At 35.9% G+C, this 23844-nt stretch overlaps 1 protein-coding gene and 1 pseudogene across 5 annotated transcripts in view; one reads left to right on the forward strand and one right to left on the reverse strand.

The window, feature by feature from the left end:
- The window catches only part of Ankrd17 (ankyrin repeat domain 17), a 134777-nt gene that overhangs the window by 77367 nt on the left and 33566 nt on the right, over positions 1 to 23844 (reverse strand). For all 5 annotated transcript variants that reach the window (XM_040747378.1, XM_040747377.1, XM_040747381.1 and 2 more), the window contains exon 2: positions 896 to 1049. In XM_040747378.1, coding sequence (XP_040603312.1) covers positions 896 to 1049 — 154 coding nt within the window. The remainder of the gene's footprint in view (positions 1 to 895; positions 1050 to 23844) is intronic.
- Positions 9622 to 10057, forward strand: LOC110340551 (annotated as a pseudogene).

A 23844-nucleotide genomic window follows, 5' to 3' on the forward strand; every position in this document is an offset into this window, starting at 1 on the left:
AATGGGGGAATAATAAAGCAAAACAAAACAAACAACCCCACACATTTCACATATCTTTAAGATGGATATTCTAGGGCTAAAGAGATGGCTCAACAGTTAGAAAGCACTGCTTAATCTCTCTAAAATCCACCAAACAAAATAAAATAAATCCTAGACAGTCTGAACTAAGTGATCAATTCTGAACACTTGGCAGGATATTTAAAGTCACTAAACGTAAATTTCTACCTTTTTTTTTCCTTTGACTGTCTTCATGTTTCTAATTTTAGGGGAATCCTTGAGATACATATGAAAGAAGTCATAAATGAAATGACAAAACTTATATCTATATTCAAAGACGTGGGAATGTCAACAGAGTAGTAACACAAGAAGGCCACCCATATACTCATGCTTATTAAAGTTGAAAAATCATAATCAAGGGGTTTGTTATGCTATTCTAAGATTTTGTGTAAAATTTTTTATTAGAAATGAAAGAGAAGCATAAGAATTCTAATTTTCCAATTAGAATTACGTTCTTACAGAGAAAATAAAATCCACTCTAAAACTAAGACAATTTGCTTTACTTATATAGTTATGCAGCCTGCAGTACAATGGGAGATTCAAATCAATCAATTTTATCATAAAGTTGCTGCAAACTGGAACTGAGTGCTAAGCCACTGCTGCTAGGACAGAATAGGACCTAGTTTCATCTGTGTTATGTATTAAAGATATCAATACTTTATCTGTTAACAATAAATTCAGTCAACAGCACTGTAATTAAACTATGCTTCAGTGAATCATACCTCATGTGTTTTGTTCTGTTTTGTTTTTTCCCAAAGAAATAAAGGAGCACACATTTACTGTAGTAGCAAGAGATGTGTATGGATAACAAGGAAGACATGACTATCATATGCCATACCTGCAGCTTCTAGTAAAGCTTCCAATCTAGCCTGTGTCTCTGGATCTACTGTCCTGAGGTCTGCACCATCAGCAGTGCCTGATAAAAGCAACTTGGAAGCTGTTTCCAGCATTGGATTCTCCAAATCATCCTGGTCCAAAATGAAAGACTCCACCTAGAAAACAAATACAGAAAGACAACAGGAAAGAGGGGAGGGGGACAAAAACAAAATAAGATCAGAGGGAGGAAAATATACTTAACATAATTACCAATAAGTATAGTAGCAACACTAAAGCTAAAAGAAAAATGAAAGTTGAAGATTTTAAGAACTCTGCAATCATTTGTTTACTGAAATAATATTCATCCTTTCCAGTTTTAATGTGTGCATGAGATACACCTGAGCTTGGAACATAAATTCTGGATCCTTCCCTATATCAGTTCTTTAGGGAGTTGTTTTAAACACTTGACTTTCCTTAGCTTTTGCACTTAGAATTTTAAAAATATAGTTTATGCTTCCAAGCTTAACTTTTTTCATTAAAACAAATATTGTAAATTAAAATGTCAAGCTCACTTTAATCACTTTTGAGGATATTTGTCAAAAATCCAAGTTTAACAAGACAGTTTGCCAAGTAGTACTTTGTAGCAAAAAATAGCATTTCATGAGGAAACAAAAAAAGGAGATAAATTTTCTTACATCTCAAAAATTGGTGAAAAGTCAGCTGAAGAGGTGACTCAGAAGTTAAAAGCTGAGAATCCAAGTTCAGCTCTCAGCACCCAAGTTGCGGGATTTACAAACATCTACAACTGTACTCATGTGCACATATCCACATAGCTATAATTTATAATTTTAAAAGACAATAAATCTCTCTCTCTCTCCTCTCTCTCGTTTTTCGAGACAGGGTTTCTCTGTATTGTTTTGGAGGCTGTCCTGGAACTCACTCTGTAGACCAGGCTGGCCTCGAACTCACAGAGATCCGCCTGACTCTGCCTCCCGAGTGCTGGGATTAAAGGTGTGCGCCGCCAACGCCGGCTGACAATAAATCTTTTAAAAAATTAGTGAAAAGTGAGATCTGATGTATTTTCTTTGTTTAACTATAAGCATAAAGCAATGAATAATACATGTATACTTTGGTACTACAAACTTAAGGACACAAAACATTTACTTACTATTGTTTTTATATTACCAGTGAAAATGTAAACCCATTAGAAACAAAAATAAGGTCTTGATATTGAGAGGACAATAATTTTGACCTCCTGATACCCTGAAATAATATCCTAGGCGCCCAAAGTTTATAGACCATATGTTTAGATACATTCATTATCTAACTCAGAGTGAAATGAAAGAAATTTAAGGAAATAGAAACCCACTCATCATACCACATTTTGTTGATTTGATAGTGTGGCTATGCTGCCCAGTCCAGCATCAAAATCCTAGACTCAAGAGGTAATACTGAGAAGTACTAGGAACCTAGGCAGACAAGACCACATCCAGTAAAAATCTTAAGATGCTTCTACACAGCACTACAAAAACTACAATAAGAAAAATAAATAGGGTGCTAGAGAGGTGGCTGAGTTCCATTCCCATGGGGGTATATGGACCTGAATGCTAGGTAATACTGGGGCATCAGATCAGTTGGTGCTAAAGTTACAGTAGCTTTGAATAGCATAACATGAGTCCTGGGAAAGGAACTCAAGTCCTCTGCAGGAGCATGAGAGATGGAGACTCTCTTTAACCACTGTACCATCTCTTCTCCCAACCCCCATTCCTTTCAGAGACAGTGTCTCCTTGTAGTCCCGACTTCGTTGGAACTCACTGTGTAGACTAGGCTGGCCATGATCTCAGAGATCCACCTACCTCTGCACCACCACATCCAGCTTACCATTGCTTTTTGTTTTGTTTTGCTTTGCTTTTGTTTTTTGAGAGACAGGGTTTGTCTGTTTAACAGCCCTAGCTGTCCTGGAACTAGCTCTGTAGACAGGCTGGAACTCACAGAGACACACCTACCTCTGCCTCCAGAATGCTGGGACTAAATGTGTGCACCACCACTGCCCGGTTACCATAGCTATTTTTAAACAACACACACTTAGTAGTAAATTACACTTTGAATGTTTACATGCCAGGGATATACAATATCTCTTTTATCTTTCTTTCTTTCTTTCTTTCTTTCTTTCTTTCTTTCTTTCTTTCTTTCTTTCTTTCTTTTTCAAGGAAAGGTTTCTCTGTGTAGCCCTGGCTGGCCTCAAACTCAGAGATGCAACTGCCTCTGCCTCCAGAGGCTGGGGTTACAATTCTGCTCTTAAAGGCAGCAGCAACAGAACCTAACTAAGGGCTAGAGTATAGGGAAGCTAGGGGGTAAAGTAAAATTTCCAGTTTAGTAAGTATAATTTTGGGTGTGGTATGATTCAAAAAATAGCTTTGCATTCTGAATCATGGTTCAAAAAAGATTCTTTCTCATGACAAGGCTGTGCCCAAAGAATGACAAAATATCTGCTGAAATACCTATAACTTCAATGTAATAAAAGATAAAGAAAATATATGTGACTATGAACACAAGTGAAATGAATGGGTAAGTATTGTAAGTTAGCTCTAGAAAGTGAAAGGACTCAATCCAAAGGCAAAAGTGGCAGGTGCCAAATCTCTCCAAAAGTATTGTAAGTAGAAAAGAATAAAAGAATAATTTTGACCAAAATAACTAAGCTGTTTAAGACGAGAAAGGAAAATATAATATGGAAGGGGCAGATCCATCACCAATTTCAGTCTTATGGAACAAGACAGTTCTCAGCAGAAAAACTCAAGTCCTAAGTTGGAGGGAGGCGGCTCATGTTACAATGTATTATTACTAAGCCTAGTGAAAACTGACTAGAATAAATACAGTTGAAAGAATAGTAAGGCCTACAAGATGTTAAGTAAAGGCATTTGCAGCCAAGCCTAAAGACTGGAGTTCCATTACCAGACCCCATGTGTTGGGAGGAGACAACAAACTCCCACAAGCTATCTGTCCTCTGACCGCCTTATGTTCATCATGGCACATTCCCCTACCCCTAGAGATCAATAAATTTATTGCATGTATTGTGCAGGACTTCACAGTTGTCATGATCTTTGAAAGCGAACTACATCTAACTTACATGTATACCCAGCAAGTATATATATAATCTATGTTCAGGAATCAAGAAACTTTTAGATGGGGGAAAACTTCAAATTAGAAATGTGGGCTAATGAGATGGCTCAGGAGGGAAAACGTGCAAGCAAGGTAAGCTTGACAACCTGAGTGCAATGCCTGGGACCACATAGCTGTCCTCTGACCTCCACAGCCCACTGTGGTACATGTATGGATCCTCTCTTACACGCACACAAATACATAAATGTAACTTTTGAAAAAGATTTTAATGACCAGATGGCCTTGAGAGTCTTCCCTTTTTGATTCTAAAAGGCTTAGAGCATACTTGGAGAAAGAAAGGTTAATAATAAAATTTTATGCCAGGCGGTGGTGATACACGCCTTTAATCCCAGCACTCTGGAGGCAGAGGCAGGCGGATCTCTGTGAGTTCGAGGCAAGGCTGGACCAACAGCCTCCAAAACAATACAGAGAAACCCTGTCTCGTAAATACCAAAAAAAAAAAAAACCTTATATGGGGAAGGGAACAAAAATGCTCTGTTCATTGATTAAACACATTACAGACATCCCATATTCAAGTGTTTGCTGTGAGCATTTATACATCAATGTATAAAAGCCGATCTTGCTTTTTAGGAACTTATTTTGAAAAAGGATTGTGTATAAATGGCCAGTATTACAAATAAAGGAGTAGTGGTGGTGTATAGAGCTACATACAGCTACATACAACTAGAGAAAAAGCAGGAAACTTGTCTTTAACACCTGGAGGCTGTTCATGTAGCCTTATGGTACAGAGCTTACCCAGCATGCACCAAGTCTCAAGAGCAGTAGAAAGATATGTTCAATATTCTTTTCTAAAGAAGGTTTTGTTCTCTTCCCAATAAATGGAGATAAAATGACATAAGAAATTTAATCACATAAATATGCAAAATAGCCTTATTAAAACTTAAACTAGCTTATGCATATATCTCCTTTTCATGCTCTAAGTGCTATTCATAGTTTATCCCTTAAAAAGTATTCAGGTTAATGAATATTTAAGTATGATAACTGTAAATTACATTTAAAGTATTGTAGTTGTTAGAACGGGGTATTCTATAAAACTGACTGTGTACCATTTTTCCTGTTTACTAATTTTTCAAGAATTTCATACATGAGCACCTATTGTTTTCATCAATCCCCATCTTTCACTGTTCAACCTTCAACCTTCCAGTATCCACCTTCCAAAATTCATGATCTCATCTTTATTAGCATTACATGTACATCCATACACATGCACGCATGCAAATGTGTATACACAACCTACTGAGACCATTTAGCTTTGCCCATCTGCACATATGCCAAAGGCTGAGCACTTGGGATTAGACAAAATAAATGAGAGCTTGTCCCTGGAGGAGAGTGATTTTCCCTGTATAAAATCCACAGGCCTAATTCATTGTTACAGTTAAGAGACATACAAAGATCCTTATCTAAATGGCAGGTCTAAATGCAATATGGAGAGGACTAGGTAACCCCTACCCACTTATGCAATGCTTTCTACCAAAAAATTCAATGCTAGAGTAATATGAAACTGTGTGTTCATAGAACTCTTTCTAAGGTTTTTTTTTTTTTTTAGAAATCAAGATTCCTAAATAAATTCACTACTAATAATTAAAAGTAGTACAATTTATTTCTGACCATCCACCTTATCACAGGCCTGGAGCCTCTATGACTGTCAAGTTATGGCAAGTGAGCAAATGCTGCCAGGAGCCCCTGTCCACCTTCTCCTCAAGTAGGACATGTCTCCCCTGGATGTGGCAGGAATATTCTCTGGGGGACAGACTCAAGGTTCTGGAAATTAGTAGACCGTATCCAGATTTGCAGCACAAAACAACTGGTACTAGAGATGGAGAGCTAACGTTTCCAGTCCCTCCTGCTGAGTTCAGTGCTCACTTCTGTGAGCCTGGTCTGTCTGTGTCCTGAGGCTTCACCCTTCCTGGGTACAGCTAGAGGTTTCTTGCCCCCTTTGTGCCTCTGATGCTGACCTCATAGGTGGTCCTTCTAAAGACCCCTCCTCCCTTCGAACCCCTCCCCTGGGCTCCCAATGCAGCATGCTCTTCAGATGGCTCTGATTTGGAGCAGGTGTGAACAGAGACTCCATGTCCTGCAGATCTCTGAGCTACCAACAATGGCCAGAAGTTGACCTGGTGCTGGGCAGAGGACTCTGTGCTCAGTGACTTGAAGGCACAACGGGATGTACACAGGGAGCATCTGGTGTAATTCTCCAACATGTTCAGTTCTTGGCTTCTAGAAGTGATGCTGACCCTAACCCCAACACCAAACTTGTTTTTAACTAAACTTTACTGCTTTTACTTGGAGGGAGGGAGGGGAGGGAGGGGAGGGGAGGGAGGGATGGAGGGAGGGAGGGAGGGAGGGAGGGAGGGAGGGAGGGAGGGAGGGAGGGAGGGAGGGAGGGAGGGAGGGAGGGAGGGAGGGAGGGAGGGAGGGAATAGCAGTTAAGGCAAACCAGAAGATGAACCTTTTTTCTCAACCTAGGCACTAGAGGTATTCTGGATGAGATGCCAGTAGTAACCCTTTCTTGTTTGACAACCAATAACATAGCCAGACAGTCAAAAGTCTCCTGGGAAGAAGAGTAAAGAGAAACTGCCTTCTCAATGCCACACCCTTAAAGAAACCCCACATAGGAAGTGAAGAAGCTGAGAGCCTCTGACTGAAGTAGAAGCATACAAATCTAAAATGCAGAACAGTTTACACTAAAACCATTTTCTACTAAACACAGTGGGAGCAAGGATTAAAGAACTGTTGTAAGTTAGCAAGACTAGAGCAACAATAATAAATCATAATATAGATCCTATCCTACATGGCTTAAGCAAGCCAACTGGGGTAAGAGGGCATTTGAGACACAAGAAATTGGACTATTTACTAGGTATTTGGAGTTATAAAGGTATTAGTTTGGGTTATGTAAGAAAATACACTTCGCTTTTCTGAGATAGTCTCATGTATCTTTGCATGGCGAAAACTCACTATGCAGCCAAAGGTGATCTTGAATTTCCAATACACCAATATTCACCTCCTATGTGCTAAGATTACAGATGTGTACCACCAAGCCCAGTTTTATGCACTACTAAGGATCAAATCCAGAACTTTATGCGTGCAAGGCAAGAACTCAACCAAATAAGTTATGTCTTTAGCTCTAGAAAATTCTGAATGATGCTGAAGTAGAGCTACAGACACACAAAGCAATTTTTGGGCTGATCTCTTTTTGCGTTTGTTAAAACCATAATTTTGTAGTGGTTTCATTGCAGACTGATTCAATTTTGCTTTTTTTCATATTACCTATATACAGTAATAATATTTATATTACAAAGTAAAATTATTTTACCACATTGTCCCCAATGTGATAAACACATGTTAATGGAGATAATTAAATAAAAACCAAGGTATTTTACATTAGTAAAATTCAAATAGATGTTTATACCAATAGTGATATTCCCAAATCATTGTGTACTCCAAACAGAAAGACAGAAAGTTACATGGCAAAATTATATGAAGTTACAAAACAATCTGGACCAGCTTTGAAGTCAGCAATTTAAATAATACTTTCCTCAAAATATAGTCATTAACCTCATTACTAACTCCAAAGGATAAGGAAATAGTATACTTTGGTTAACTGGCCATCACATACACTAACTCCACTAAAGAAACATCTTTACACTGGGCGGTGGTGGCACACGCCTTTAATCCCAGCACTCGGGAGGCAGAGGCAGGTGGATCGCTGTGAGTTCAAGGCCTGGCTGGACCGACAGCCTCCAAAACAATACAGAAACCCTGTCTCGTAAACCACCCCCCCAAAAAAAATCTTTACAAACCTTGTGTGTAAAGCAATAAATTAGCTATTAGCAACAGAAACATAAAAATGGCTTTTATTATGATCATTGCCTTCCATCAATAAACAATCTAGATAGAATAAGTGCAAACAAGTATTAGCTATATTTGAAAAGAACCCTAAACACAGAGACAATGATAACACAAAGGACAAAGACAATTCTCTGCAAACATGGTAAAAAGAGTAGTGCCTAAAGAACAGGGCACTTCAATACAGCTCTGGAATTTTCACCATTTATATAACCCACTGAGAGACTTCATTTAGGCAAAGTGTTTCAGAAACATAATTAAGAAGCCATACAAACAGTTGTTTTGAGTAAATGTGGCATCAAAGATCAAATCTACTAAGAATTTATTTCAATATATAAAATGATGTGAGGTTATGACAGAAGGGAAGCTTAGACTATGAATATAGCATATTTAAAATGGGACTCCCTGGAATTCAACATTCTGCATTCCTTGTCACTACACCCACCAATTATTACTACTTTTGTTCTTCTGTACACTATCCTGGTATTTACCAGAGCAAACACCCGGACTTGAACCACACTTACTTTGTGACTAAAAAGGTCCATTTAAAAGTTTCCTTCCTTTGGTTTGATTTTTGAGGGTCTTGTGTAACCCAGGTTGGTCTAGACCTCTATCTGGCTAAAGATGATGCTCCTGACTCTCTCTACTCTAGATCTTCTGGCTTGAGGCTACAGGTATATCCTGCTGCCACCACACCCAGCTACAAATGTCCTATAGAACAACAAATAACTCCATATTGCTCCACAACAATAAGGTCTCTGCAATTGAAAGTCACACTCAATCCCACCAAATAAAAGTCTAGGGTTTTTTTTTTTTTTACTTTTAGTAGTATCAGTATTTGGTTCTTATAATCAATTTGATAATTTCAATGAAAAATGGTGTTTACATATACAGAACCTCTAATAACTATTTATATTCATATAATACCTACAAAAACATCAAGGCCCCAGTTATTTGAAGTTGTGATCATAAACTGAATTCTCTAAGTTCAGATTCCCTATTTAGTGATATTCATATACTTTAAGACAGAAAGTTTCTGAATATTGATAGAATTTATCAATGCCCTGAAACATACTAGGTATAAAGTGTTTCACCACTGAGGTGGCCTGCAAAACCCCAAATAAAGTCATGTTTTATACTAACTGCTTCTGTCCCTCAAGCCCAGAAGAAGAAAAAAGATTATTTGCACTTCCCTGTTCCTAGACACAGCAAAGCAGATTTACTGTAAATAAAAGTATTTATAATTTGTCATCTTAATTTTCCTTTACATATGGTTCCCAAACTGTGAGACTTACAGTAAAACATTACAATTTTTAACCAAGTTAATTATATTTAAGCTAATAACTAAAAAGATTTTTCTTATTCTACAGAGACAAAATTAGCAGCAAAATATCTGAAAAACACTTCAAGTCTTTCTTTCTTATAAAGTCAATGGCACCAAGGCTGTATATATAATATAGCTCAGCCTGCAGAAGCCTGACAACTTGAGTTCAACCCTCAGAATCCACATAAGGGTAGGAGAAAAACCACTCCACAAAGTTGTTTTCTGACTTCCATACACATGACAGAACACAAGTGTCCCATATACACTGCACCCATGTGAGAGAACACGAACACGAACACACACACACACACACACACACACACACACACACACACACACACACACACACACACACACTTTCTTTTAAAGAGGAGCTCTTTCTCCTTTCTGCAGCCATCATGCCATCCAGACAAAAGAAGACCCTGAAACTCCAGGGCCTCTTGAGTCACTGCCCACAGCAATCGGTAAGCACCACAGGCACCTGGGAAGATGGGGAAGGCTGGAGGCATACATCACCACAAGATCAATAGCATCCAGGTTACTCTGGGAAAGTTGGTATGGGGACTTGCCACTTAGGAACCATAATTTCTGCTCAACTGTCAACCTTCTCAAGCTGTGGACACTGACCAGGGAAGAGACTCGGGTACATGCTATTAAAAAAAACAAAACAAAACAAAACAAAACTGGAGTTGTTCCCATCACTGATGTGGGACCAAGGCCTACTACAAACTCAAAGTTCCCCAAGCAGCCTTTCATCGTTAAAGCCAAATTACCAGCAGAAGAGCTGAGAAGAAAATTAAGGATGTTGAAGGTGCCTGCATTCTGGTGGCTTGAAGCCAACACAGGAAGGTTTATTAAATGCTAACATTTTCGAGGTCTGAGAGTGGTTCTTTGGTGATGGGTCTATTGATGACAGTCACAGCATATAGTAGATAGACATAACCCACCCTCACATCTCAAAACGCTTTAGGCTATGTGTATAGACTCAAAGTGGACTGGATTCTATAAAGCAGTTGTGGATTCACAGGTCCCTGTGCATACTTTGAACTGATTAACACCATTCATTACCCTAAGCCCAGATGATCTCATAAAAAATAAATAAGAAAACCAAAACACAAATCCTGATGACCAGTGAGAGAAACACATCAGAGTTACAGATACAACTGAGCAATTAAACGCACAAACTGCTCTTCCAGGACCCAAGATTGGTTCCCCACACTCCACATCAGCAGCTCACAGCCACCTATAACTTCAGGTCCAGAAAACCCAGAATGACTCTGGTTTTCTGTAGGCACAGACCCACACAATTTTTTTAAAGAGGGATAGGAGATTTCATACAATTTTTTATAAGTTAATAATTAGAATGATTCACTGTATTGAGATAGAAGTTAGCAAAAGGAAAGTGAACATGACTAAAATAATTCAGATTTCAAAAGTAAGGGTACAAATCATGCTAATCTAGTCCTGTATTTTTATATTCAAAACCATTTACTAAGATCTACTATGTAAGAATGTGTTATTGATCAGTAATAGAGTTAACACAGCCTTTTTGATAAAATATGCACAAAACATGGCTTCTATTTTTATTTCTTTGTTGGTTTTTGGTTTTTCGAGATAGGGTTTCTCTGTGTTACAGGCTAGCTGTCCTGGAACTTGCTTTATAGACCAGCTGGCCACGAACTAACAGAGACCCACCTGAGTATGTTTGCCCACACCTACCCCCAGTGCTGGGATTAAAGGGCATGCACCACCATTGCCTGGCCATGGCTTCTATTTTTAAGAAACAAGATGATCATCTGTAAAACCACTAATATAATCTAGCATTATTTTTTAAATTATAAACTTTATAAATTAGACTAACCTTGTTTAAAATAAGACAGTTGTATTTTATGGTCTAGAATTTGCAATTTTATGGTCTAGATTTTTCTATAATACACTTACCACTCAACACACAAACACATACAAGCGTGTACGAATATCACAAAATATTATCATAAGACTGTGGAAATCTCAGGGTCCTGAGACTACAAAGAATACAGGGACAATGGGAAGTGTTGGTGATGACTGCTGAAAAAGCTAAAATTCAGGCTTACATTGGATTTCCTATATACAATACTAGATGCTATGAGAAAACTGTGCAATCACTAACTCAAAGCATTTTTATTTTAAAATTACAGTATAAAATACAGATATTTCTCTAAGAAGACAGACAAATTCAAGGACACATCTTTGGAACCACAGGACCAAAAAGATGGTACAAAACCCAGGGTATGTGTAATAGGTAACTGCTAACAAATTCCTTCAAATTAGAAATGAAGTATGCTATTGCACAAGCATCTCTAAAATTTCTGATTATTTAAACAATCTAAGTCAGGGCCAAAGGAAAACATTATCAGAAGGTCACATTCTAGGTTGAGAGTACTGTCTTTTGCAACTTCTGGCCAACTCAATGTAATGCTGACGTAAGAAGTGGAATAATGAGAAGGAAAAAGAAAACAGTAAACTCAGGGAAAGACAAGAAAGAAAAGAGGAATCAGAAAAGTAATAAAATGCTTTTACCATAGCCTTCAATTTTAGGTGAGGACACCCCCCCACGCTCCAACTGTGGCAATATTAGGAAGATTTTAAAGAAATAATAAAGGAAAAACTCAATTATATGTTTTTTTTCTTGCAAGAGACTGCTAACACTTAAGCTACAAAGGAGCTGGAGATAATGGCTCAGCAGTTAAGAGTACATATAGTGATGGCTCTTCCAGAGGACCCAGGTTCAATTCCCAGCAACCACAAGGCAGCTCACAACTGTCTGTATAACTCTAGTTCCAGGGTAGCCAACACTTACAAAATATATACAACAAAAGCACCAGTGTACATTAAATAATTTTATTTAAAAAAAAAAAAAAGAGCCAGGCAGTGGTGGTGCACGCCTTTAATCCCAGCACTCAGCAGGCAGAGGCAGGCTCTGCCAGTTTGAGATCAGCCTGATCTATAAGAGTTACTACGCACGCCTTTAATCCCAGCACTCGGGAGGCAGAGGCAGGGGATCTCTGTGAGTTCGAAACCAAGCCTGGTCTACCGAGCGAGTTCCAGGACAGGCTCCAAAACAATACAGAGAAACCCTGTCTCGAAAAAACCAAAAAAAAAAAAAAAAAAAGAGTTCCAGGACAGCCTTCAAAGCCATATAGAAACCCTGCCTCGAAAAAGAGTACATAATTGCTCTTCCCGAGGACTGTAGCATTCATACTAGGTAGTGTACTACTGCCTATAACTGCAGATCTTAGGCATCTAGTGCCTCCGCCAGTGTCTGCATTCATTGTGCACATACATATAAAGGCATATGCATGAACATGCACATACACTCACACACAATTTAAGATAATAAAAAATGTTTAAAGAAAGTGTTTAAAAAAGAGGAACAGGTTATTAGTATCAGCTAGAAAACAAGCTAGGGCAAAAAAAAAAAAGAACCATTAAATAGAATATTTTGTAATGCTAGACGAGCATCCAGCAACGAACCTACTAGAAGTAGATGCAGCTTGAAAAAAATCAACCTAAGTGAGAAAATTTTCATATACCCGTATAAGAAAATAATGGATATACATATTTTGCAATGACACAGAGGATTCAGAAATAAAACTGTAATATTTAAAGTAAAATAGATGACAGAGAAAATGTAGTTTTAAAACTAAACTTCTGACCATACATTAGGGGAGAAAAAAAGAAACAACAGACTTCAAAGAGATGAATTTATAATTTACATACACCAAGTTTTTGTTGAAGGAAAAAATCCACTAGTTAATAATAAAGGGAATAAAAATCTAAAAAAGGACATTATTTCCTATAATATTTGACCATATTTTTTCTTTAAAGAAAACAGAACTGTAAATGTCAGATTTAAAAAATTTTAAATTACAAATCAAGATGTACCATTGCTATTAATATAAAACAAGAAATGGAGAAGATAAAAGTTTAACAAAACTGAGACTACTTTTATCTTCAAATTTATTCATTTCTTGTTTTATATTAATAGGAGAAAATACATGAGAAAACTGCCAAGCCACTAATAAATAGCCCTACAAACAAGCCTAGACAAGAGGCATACAGACAAAAGTAAACGTAACACACCTAACATTTAAATAAAAAAAGACTGGCAAATCATGTCAGTGGTATAAAGAGGAAAAGGGATTTATAAGAAAGATACAAGAAATTCCATGAAGGGCTTGACTTTGTTTTCTTCGTGTGTGGACTGCTTCTTCCTGTACTTCCATTCTTCAGGTCCTAGTGGGATTACATGCTCTCAAAACACACTAAGAAAAGGATGTTCTCCTCAGCTCTCTACCATAACACCCAACCTCAATTTCCTAATTGATACAATCACCGTTTGCTTATTGTTTCACTTCTCCACTCAAGACAGGAACCTTTTGCAGACAATATAAATAACTGCCACTTGTGGTAACTTATAGCAATTTCTGGCACTATCAAAATATTTCCTTGAAGGAATATTTAAAATAAACTAAATGATGACCAACAACTACAAACATATAATGCATCATATTAAATATTACAGGTGAAAAGACATGAATCATCTCAACAAATCTTTATAGTTAAGTATCTATTGCTGGGCATGGTGGCATACCTTTAATCTCAGCACTAAGGGGACAGAGATTGGTGCCCAGACTACATGATGAGACCTTCTTAGAAACCAATTAAAATACCCACAGCCATAAAAAGTACCTGTTAACTTAATAAAGTAATTTGCTTTGTTTATTATTAAAAAGCTAGAGTACACATAATCTCAAAAAGAAAAACATTTAATTTAAATCAAGAACAAGACACTCAAATCAGAAAGAACAGCGGCAGTTCTGAAAACCTACCCAATAGTAGACCAGAAAATGTAACAAAATACTGTTAAACGTAACTACTGAAAAAGGAATAACATAATTTACAGAAAACATAATTATTCTTCCAGAATTTTAATAGAATCAGCAAAACCTAAATAAATGATAATACCAAAATTAAAAAAAATAATAGCCTCCCTATACAACAGCAATCAATAGCTTATTAGAAAATACGTTTGTAAAGATGTTATTCACAGTAACAACAAAAGCTAAAGATATTCAGGAAAATACCTAACAAAAAGTGTGTAAAACCTATGAAAATAAATGTTTAAAAATCTGTAAAACTGTACTGAAGAACAATAAAGAACACCTAGAGAAATGGAGAGGCATACCATGGTCCTGGGTGGGAAGACTCAATAGTGTAAAGATGTCAGTTCTCCCCAAATTAATCTGTAAATTCAATGCACTTCCAATCAAAATCCCAAAGGGATTTTTAATGGAACTTGACATGTTGACTTTAAAGTTCATCTGGAAGAGAAAATACACAAAAATTGCCAAAAAATTTTTTGGAAAAAGACAACGGGGAGGGGTGCCCTACCAGCTGTCAAATATAGTATGACATGAAAATGATCAAAACTGTAGAGACTGAATACATAGCACATGTATTTGGGATTTAAAACATGAGCAAGGTGATTTTCATGTTAGTGGGAGAAAAGAACTGTCACTCAATGATTTATTCTAGGAGAAATGATTATGAATCTGGGAAAATTAACTAGGCCCTAACCATGATTATTAAAAGAATTCAGATGAATTAAACGAAATCTACTAGAAACATGAATAAAACTCCACTGTAGAAGAAAATGTAAGAAACTAAACTGCTCTGACACTGTTGCTAAGAAGACTCTTTGAGAAAGACACATGAGAAGACTAGTAAAAATTTGACAGCATAAAAATAAACACAAAAATGCCACAAAATAAGAACCTTGATAATAAGCTGGTAAGAGATTCACAAGGAAATTTAAAATTTTTTACTAACAATAAAATGGACAAAATTTTATGAATAGTTTTTATAGTAATAAAATTTCAGTAAATATGCTAAATGTTTTGGGAATCAATTTAATACAAACTAAAATAAGCTATAATTTTATACCCACTGGCAAATAATATTTAAAAGTTGGGGTGGATGATAGAATATAAAAATTAAACAACTAGAATTAAATTTTTCTTCCTAGGAATTTTACTTACCAAAAATATTTTTATATATGAACATACATGGTTAATTATTATACGAATGTTACAGAAAAAAGGCTATAAATTACCTTCAAATACATCAATACAATAATGGTTACATAAATTAAAAATGAAATAAAGAGGTGCTATGGATGGAGCTGTGAGGTAGGATACTTACCTAAGCATACATACTCAAGGCTCATCCCTCAAACCCTCAAAATAAACAATGTACCTGCTATCACTTCATCTCTTTAGCCTGCATAAACTAAATGGTAATGGCTTCTTCCAATTTTATCGTTCCCCTCTCACTTGAATATAACAGAAAACCTGTTTCCTTGCATCAGAATACAGCCTTAACATTAATCATAATGTATAAAGGAAATTCTGCCTCTTAGTTGTCCATACTTTCCTATACTGCTTACCTTAAAAATACATTAAGGGCTAGCAGTTAAAAGAACTTACTGCTCTTCCAGAGACCCCCAGTTCAGTTCCCAGAGTCCATGTGGTCTCTCACATTCATCTTTAATTCCAGGGGATCTGATGCCTTCTTCTGGCCTCCCTAGACACTTATATGGATGTGATGTGCTTACATACACCTAGGCATAACACTATTGCACATAAAACAATAAATAAAACATTTAAACAAAGAAACAAAAATGACCATGCATGATTTCTATTGCATGGTCTCAGCAAGTCAAGAAGAAAACCCCAACTTCTTTAGAGTTTGGGCACTAGAGACTCAAAGTAGAACATAGTCGTATGCCTGTGATTCTAGCATCCAGGAACTATTAGTTTCAGGCCAGATTGGGCTACACAGAGATTTCTCACCACAACCTCCTACCTCATGGCTCCTAATGAAGAATTACCTAACCATTTCTATATGTTAACAAATATACCAATAGCTAATAGGACAACTTGTATTATTTGAAATATGTAAGAATAACTTTTAACTTCCTGGTACATATAATTCAGTTAAAAGCATGTACACGTGTAATTTTGCTTGCTCGCTTTTTTGTTTTAGATAAGGTCTCAGGTAGCTCATGTTGGCCTTGAACTCCTGATCCTTCAACTATCACCTTCCAAGTGCTGGGATTACAGGTGTGCACCACCACATAGAGCTTCCTAATTAATAATATTATTTTGAGAAAGAGTCTCTATGCCGTTCTGGCTGCTCTGGAGCTCACTATGTAGACCACGTGCAGAGAGCCTCCTAACTCTGCCTCCCAATGGTTGGTAATAAAGGCATGTGCTACCACACTCAGCCTCCTAATTTTAAATGAAAATGCATTGGTATCAAATCAAGTACTGTTAAGACTCCATTCATTCAAAGCTATTCTCATGGTAGTTTAAAAAAAAAGGCATTATGTTCCCTATTCATATTACTTTTCCCTCTATATTGAATAAATATTTCTGCAAAGATTCATTATAGAGAGTGAAATGTGTCGGTTACATTTTTGTCAAATTTTGAATTTTTTTTCATTACAAACTTGTAGGAATTCTGAATATTCTGAGGACAAGCCCTACATCAGACACAGTTTATCATATATCTTTTAACTGGTGGGTTCTCTTTTAGGCATTTTCTCAGTATCTTCCAAAGAACAGGTTTTAATTTTGTTAAAGTCCGAATTGCTCATTTTCTCTTATATTTGTGTCGTGTCCTGTGTATAAAGCAAAATATACATGAAAACATGCATTTAATGTCATGCTGAAAAATATACATTATGTTTTCTTGGGTATCTATTCAATTTCAAAGTACTAAAACCAAGAAGCAATTAGCCACTTTTATGGTAAGGCTTTCAAATATTTATATTGCCATCAATTTAGACACAATTAGAATGAGAAATCCTAAACTGTATTTTTTATTCAGATTAATTTTAAAATCTGTATCACAAACACCCAAACATGAAGCAGTGTTCCTTCTGAGTGACAATCACCCACATTTGCTTTTTTTTTTTTTAGAGAAGACGCATTCATCCAAAACAATACATGGTTTATGAAAAGGTCAAAAACAGCATGGAAAACAGTTAAGGAACTACACGGAACAAAATTAATAAAAGTATATTTCTGAGGTAAGTATGGTAACACTTGCCAATGATTCCAGCCTGCAGACGCAGGAAGATCTGTTAAGTTCAAGGCCAGCCTGGACTACACCAGGAGTTTTAGATCAGCCAGGGATACATAGTGAGACCCTGTCTCAAAAGACAACAAAAAAAATTACTCTTAGAAATACAGTGATCACCAATTTGATTACTAGCACTGTAAATCTTTTAAATATTAAATTTTAAACTATACAGTGACTTTACTGTAGTGGTCAGAAAAAGAAAGGAAAATGGAAAGCCCCAAACACCTGACAATTACAAAACTATGGATTTGTGGCTAGAAATGCAGGACTATACCTATTTGAAAGTGCTTTGCCTAGAAAATCTTACATTGTAGTTAGGTAAGTCCAGATGACCTAAAAGGGTAATTTTAGGGGCTGGAGAGAGACAGCAGTTATAAGCACTGGCTGCACTGGCAGAGAACATGTTCAGTTCCCAGAATCCACAGGTTAGTTCACACCAGTTCTGGGGGATCCATTGCCCTCTTTTGGTCTCTGTGGTTAATACACTTACAGGAGGCAAAATACATACATAAGATAAACCAAAAAGGCAAGTAATAAAAGCAGTAACAACTGAAGACTTTGAATAAAATTATTTCATGAAACACAAGACTGACAATATTTCTTTACTTTATAAAACAGGCATTTCAATAGTTCTTTTAGGCTATAAAACTTAAATTTTAAATATTCATTTTAAATAATGAATATGATGGCTTGCATGTTTAGTACCTTCCTCAAGAATCATTTCACATAACTAGAAATATTAATAGCTTTCTATAACTAAAGGTTTTGTGCTATTCCGTATAACCTAATAAAAAGGATTTTAAATTATTCACATAAGCCCTAGAAATTGCAACTGGAGGCAGGGGGTTACAGTGTGCTATAAGACAGGATCTCACTATGTAGCCTGAGCTCTCTCCCTATGTAAATACAGGCTTCTTTCTGCCTGTCACTGCTTCCAAGTCCTGGGATTAAAGATGTGAGCCACCACAGCCTTGCAAAGTGCACCATACTTTGCAAAGTATCAGTAATTCAAGTTTGCTTTACATTACTTGAAAAATTGTGCGTGTGTACACGCACCTGTGAAGGGAGAGTGGAGAATATGCAGGCCATATATAGCACATATATGGAGTTTAGAATAAAACTACATTTGTAGAGTTGGTTCCTTCCTTTCATCTTTATGTCAGTTCCAGATATCAAACTCCTGTCACCAAGTTGAGTGCCTTTAGCTGCTGAACCAACTTACAATAATTTTCCTTTATACAGTATTTATTATATACATTAATTCTTACTTTAAAGTATTTTCCTATATTAGAAAGATGGTATTAAAAATCATGAAAATCTATGCTTAAAATTTTCATTAATCCAAGTGGTGCTGTCTTAGTTTTTCCAGTGAAGTGAATGCATTATGCTGAAAGACAAGTAGTAGCAGGCATTCAAAGTTTGAGCCACTGTTTACAAAGTTCAGCCTTCATCCTAAAAACAGGACTGTTTTCCAACTGTCCTAAGCAAATGTAACATCAAAGTAGTTCAAAATACAAAGATTAATAATGACCACTTATAATATCAAAAGAATCCTCTTAGGTGACCTAAAGATACTGTTCAGCTTAATATGGACATGGGTATTAACAAAGAAATCCAGTTGTTGGGGCGGGCTTATCATAGTACTGACGTCCATTTCTACCACAGTACTTCACATCTCAACAACACACATAAAATGCAACTTAACTTCAAGTACTACCATTCATTTCTTACACTTAAAATACAGGAAAATATACTCAATTTTAAGAGACCTACAGCATTTTCCATTTACCCAATGTTCTATTTGTCTATGGCTATTCAGAAACAAATACATACTAAGTTCTACCCTTTAAGCCAACTTCCTGCCAACTACAGTAAACTGAGTAACTCTGAAATAATTAGACATCATAGTGAGCATAGTTCTCAGTTACTGGAGGTCCTATGATAGACAAAAGGAAAGCAAATTATGTTAATACAGTAGTTTATACTCCTAATCATGTGGTTGAATACTGTTTACAGAAATCAAGGCACTGAGATTTAGATATGGAGATAGGAAAGAGTCATGTGAGGTAAATAACATAGATGTACAAAAAGTCTTATGGAAACACGCTTGTTTCTAAGTTAATCACAAAGTGTAATTTAAAACAACAACAAAAAAAAATAGGTATCCTGCATAGATGAACAATGCAACTCCCAGAACACATAGGAATAAATGACAATCTTAGTGTTAAGCATGAGATACCTCCTTACATATTGATCAGAGAGGCTCCAGATGTCACCAAAACACAGGCTAGCTTATCTGTCTCTCTGTCTCCCCCCAACTCTGTGCGTGTGCGCATGCATAAATACACTCCATATATAGAAACTGAGAGAAGGGATGGGGGAGGACTGACCTCATATTCATAGTGCTCCTGCCTCCCTTGTTGGGTTTCCAACTCAGCTTCCAGCCTCTGAAATCATAATGTGCATTATTTTGTCTGGCTTACTTGTTTGATATTTGTCATAGTAACAAGTATAAGGTAATCTCACAGCTTTAAGTCACACCTCTTACAGGGAGGACGTAGAAAGACACAAGTCAAGTTCCTCCTCCCGACTACTTTATAGAAATTATCAATATGCCTATCGTCTCTCAATCCCTTCCCCTTCAAAACAGCAATTATAGGGGCTTTCCCCAGAATTTTTATAATTAGTTTCCTATGCCTGGAACTCACTACGATCACCTCAACATTCAAGTATTTGTTTAATCTGCCACTAAGTTGCTATGAACAACTCCTCCTGTTTGTCCTATTTGCTCAAACTTTAGATTTCCAGTGGTTCACTGAAACAGTAAATTATACAAATTAATACCATTAATATATTGAGTGGTATTCACTTATCTAGCTGCATATTGTCAGTCTTGCCAAAGAAAATATAAACTTCTTGCAAGAATGAACTTCATCTAACTTCTTGCTGTTGTTCAACCGACAAACAATACAGGAAACCTACAAGGCAGTTTGTTGGACTAAAGTCACTAAAGACACTTATATGTTGACAAGGCCTTTAGTTAGAGATTCTAAGGCATCCCCAGGTCTCCTGTATTTTTTTTTCTCCATTTAAGTTCTGTTCTTAGGAACAGAAAAACAGCCTCTTCATGCAGGGTTCTATATTGCAATAAAAATTTCCATCAATTTACTGTTTTCTAGAAAACATTAAATATTGTTCATGTTAACAGGGATTTACTTGTATTATTATTAAGCAAACATTCCATGAGAATTATTCTATTACAGGGATACCTGAAAATGAAATATTGAGGAGTTTTAATCTATATCTGCACTGGTTAGGGAACAAATTGGATTTCAATTACAAAATGAAATAAATACTTTAAATTCTTTAAATACTGAAAATGTCTACTTTGACAGACCATAGAATACTGTTTCTCAATTTTTTTTGAAGGCACCATCTAGTTAAAATTTCTACTAATAATTTAGGAAAGAAACATTTCCCCCCCTAGGGTTTGGGGGGTAAATAGTTTTACCCCACCTTTGTCCTAAGTCTCACAATACCAGAGGTGAGCAACACCAGGACTGACTTTCTTCATCTTTTTTTTATTATTATTACTGTTACCTGAACATCATACCTTCAAGAAATTCAAATTTAACCATTCTGGGACATGACTTGAACATAAGGAGAATAGAGATAGTAACATAAGGTCAGGATCGAAATCAATTAAGTTTATTATATGAAGATTAAAATAGTATCTTGAATGAAAAACATTTAGACATTTTGCCATACTTTTTTTTTTCGAAGAAAACAGATGGCCAACAGGATACACAAGGGGAAAGTTAATACTACCACATCCTCCCTGTAAGAGGTGTGACTTAAACTATGAGATTACCTTATACTTGTTACTATGACAAATATCAAACAAGTAAGCCAGACAAAATATTGCACATTATGATTTCAGAAGTTTGAAGCTGAGTTGGAAACCCAACATAGGAGGCAGGAACACTACGAATATGAGGTCAGTAAGCACAACACTAGTAAAATGGTATCTCACAACAAAAATTAAGAGCAACGACAATAAAGTTTGCAAGAATGTATAGAATAGGGAATGCTGATATGCTACTAGAAATGTAAATGAAAGCCATTATCATGAATAGTAAGTACTGAAGTTCCTCAAAATACTAAAAACAGATTTACCATGATTTATTTACCAATCCCACTCTAGAGAACTAAATCTGTATTTTCTGAGTTTCTTCTGCAAACTAAGCATTGATAGAAGAATGGATGAAGAAAATATGGCATATTCTCTCTCTCTAATCTTTAAAAACAGAACTGTTTCTTCAGAGAACAAGGAAAGAACAGGAAACCATTAAGTGAAATAAGCACAGGTAGGCAATTATTATATGATCTAGCTTGCAGAATTTACAATCCAATTCATAGATGAAGAAAATAGAAAATTTGAGACAAAGACATTTCAGTTAGAGAGCAGCTGAATTTTCAACAATGGTTATGGCTAATATAGCATGCTGGAAAGTGTTGAGAGTAGATTGAAATTTTCTAACTACAAGTAAGTGGCATGTGAAACAATGCATAGATCTATTACTTTAATTTTAAATTGTTATTTTAAAGCATTATGCTCTAAAATATAAATATACATTTTGTCGATTAAAATTTGAATGCATAAAATAATACAATAAAAGGAATAAAATGAAGGAGAAATGACAAATGGAACAGACAGAAAATAAGATGATAGAAAGCAAAACTATTTAATTACATAAAATGGAAAGGAACTAAATACCCATTAAAAGATACAGAGTGATTTAAAAAGAAAAAAAGCAAGAGTTATCTACATGGCAGGCCACCCTTAGAAATATACTTTAAATGTATAGGAAGACACGGTGAAACTAATGGAGAAGATATTATACATAAGAATCCCTCATGGGAGAACTATTAACAAAGTATCCTTCAGACAATATTAAGAAAACTCAAGAGAGACAGATAGCACTTAAAGAATCATTTTGACAAGAAAACATAATGGTACCTAGTATGCAGATATTTCAGAGCACAGCTCCAAATGCATGAAGCAAAAGTTAACAGAAAAAGAATGGACCTCTATACAGTTGATATTTAAGATTTTCACATACCTCTTAGTGACAGATCAAAAATCCTTAAGGATGTTAAAGACTTACACATTATTAGCTAACAATCTACCTCGCACTTGTGGAATGCACTAACAATAATATGTCCATAAAACATTCACCAAAATGGTCCATATAATGATCCACACCTAAATAAAATGAAATCTATGTATATTTTGATCACATATAATTAAAATGGAAGCCAATAATATCCTAGCATATACAAAAAGACAATAATCAACTTTAAACAGCTCATACAACCCTCCCCACAAAAATTTTCCAATTTGACCTGCTGACCAAAAATGATCTGATGAGCACATTCTCAATTCTCCCCAAAACAGTGTATAAACAGGACATTATATAGGACAGGAGGGAACAAATGCCCAAATATTAGGCATAAGAGTTAATTTTATACTGAAATCAACTGAGCAAGGCAAAATTGATCAAAGATGAATGAAGTCATAAGGGAAATTTAAAAAACGCTGAGATCAGAAAATTGATGAATAAAAATATACCTAAAGCAACCCATAGAGGAAAATGTATAGCTTATTTTAATAGGAAGACTGATAAACTAGGTTTCCACATAAAGAAACTAGAAAATAAAACCAAACTAAATTAAAGAGGAACTGAGGAAATGATTAGCAGAAATCTATAAAATACAAGATGAAACAAGATTAGTAATATGCAATGTGACGCATTGGGAAACTCAGAAAATAGAAGTACAAATTGCCACTATCAGAAGTGGAAAGGGTGGGAGTAGCAGAAAGCCATGCAAACATGAGGCCCTAAGTTCAACCCCCAACACCTATGTATAAAAGAAAGCTGAGCATGACAGCAAATGTGCTTCTTATCCCAAAGTCAGGGGAGCAGAGCAGGAGAAAGACATAAATAGCATATCAACATCTAAAATACAGGAACATTATGAGCAACTATCAATTCAACTATTTTAAGACTGAAATGCAAAATGCAAAACTCACAAAGGCTGACACAAATTCCAAACAGTTCTTTATCTACTAAGGAAATGAGACTTTAAGCCTTCTTACAAATAAAACCATGAGTGTAGATGTTTTCACTGATCAATTCAAATTTTCTGAAAACAGAAAGGAAGGATATATTTCCCATCATACAAAAAGAAGTTAGCAGTATTAAAAGAAAATAAAAATCAATATACCTTGTGAGGAAAATAGTCCTCTACAGGCATAAGTAAACAAAATCTAGCCACACAAGGTTCATACACTATGATCAAGTCAAGTTTATCTCAAGAACACAAAGATGGATAAAATCCCAAAGTCAACACAGACCACACAGTAACAAAGA

Source organism: Mesocricetus auratus, unplaced genomic scaffold (assembly GCF_017639785.1).
Source record: "Mesocricetus auratus isolate SY011 unplaced genomic scaffold, BCM_Maur_2.0 Super-Scaffold_100006, whole genome shotgun sequence".
Classification (NCBI taxonomy): Eukaryota; Metazoa; Chordata; class Mammalia; order Rodentia; family Cricetidae; genus Mesocricetus; species Mesocricetus auratus.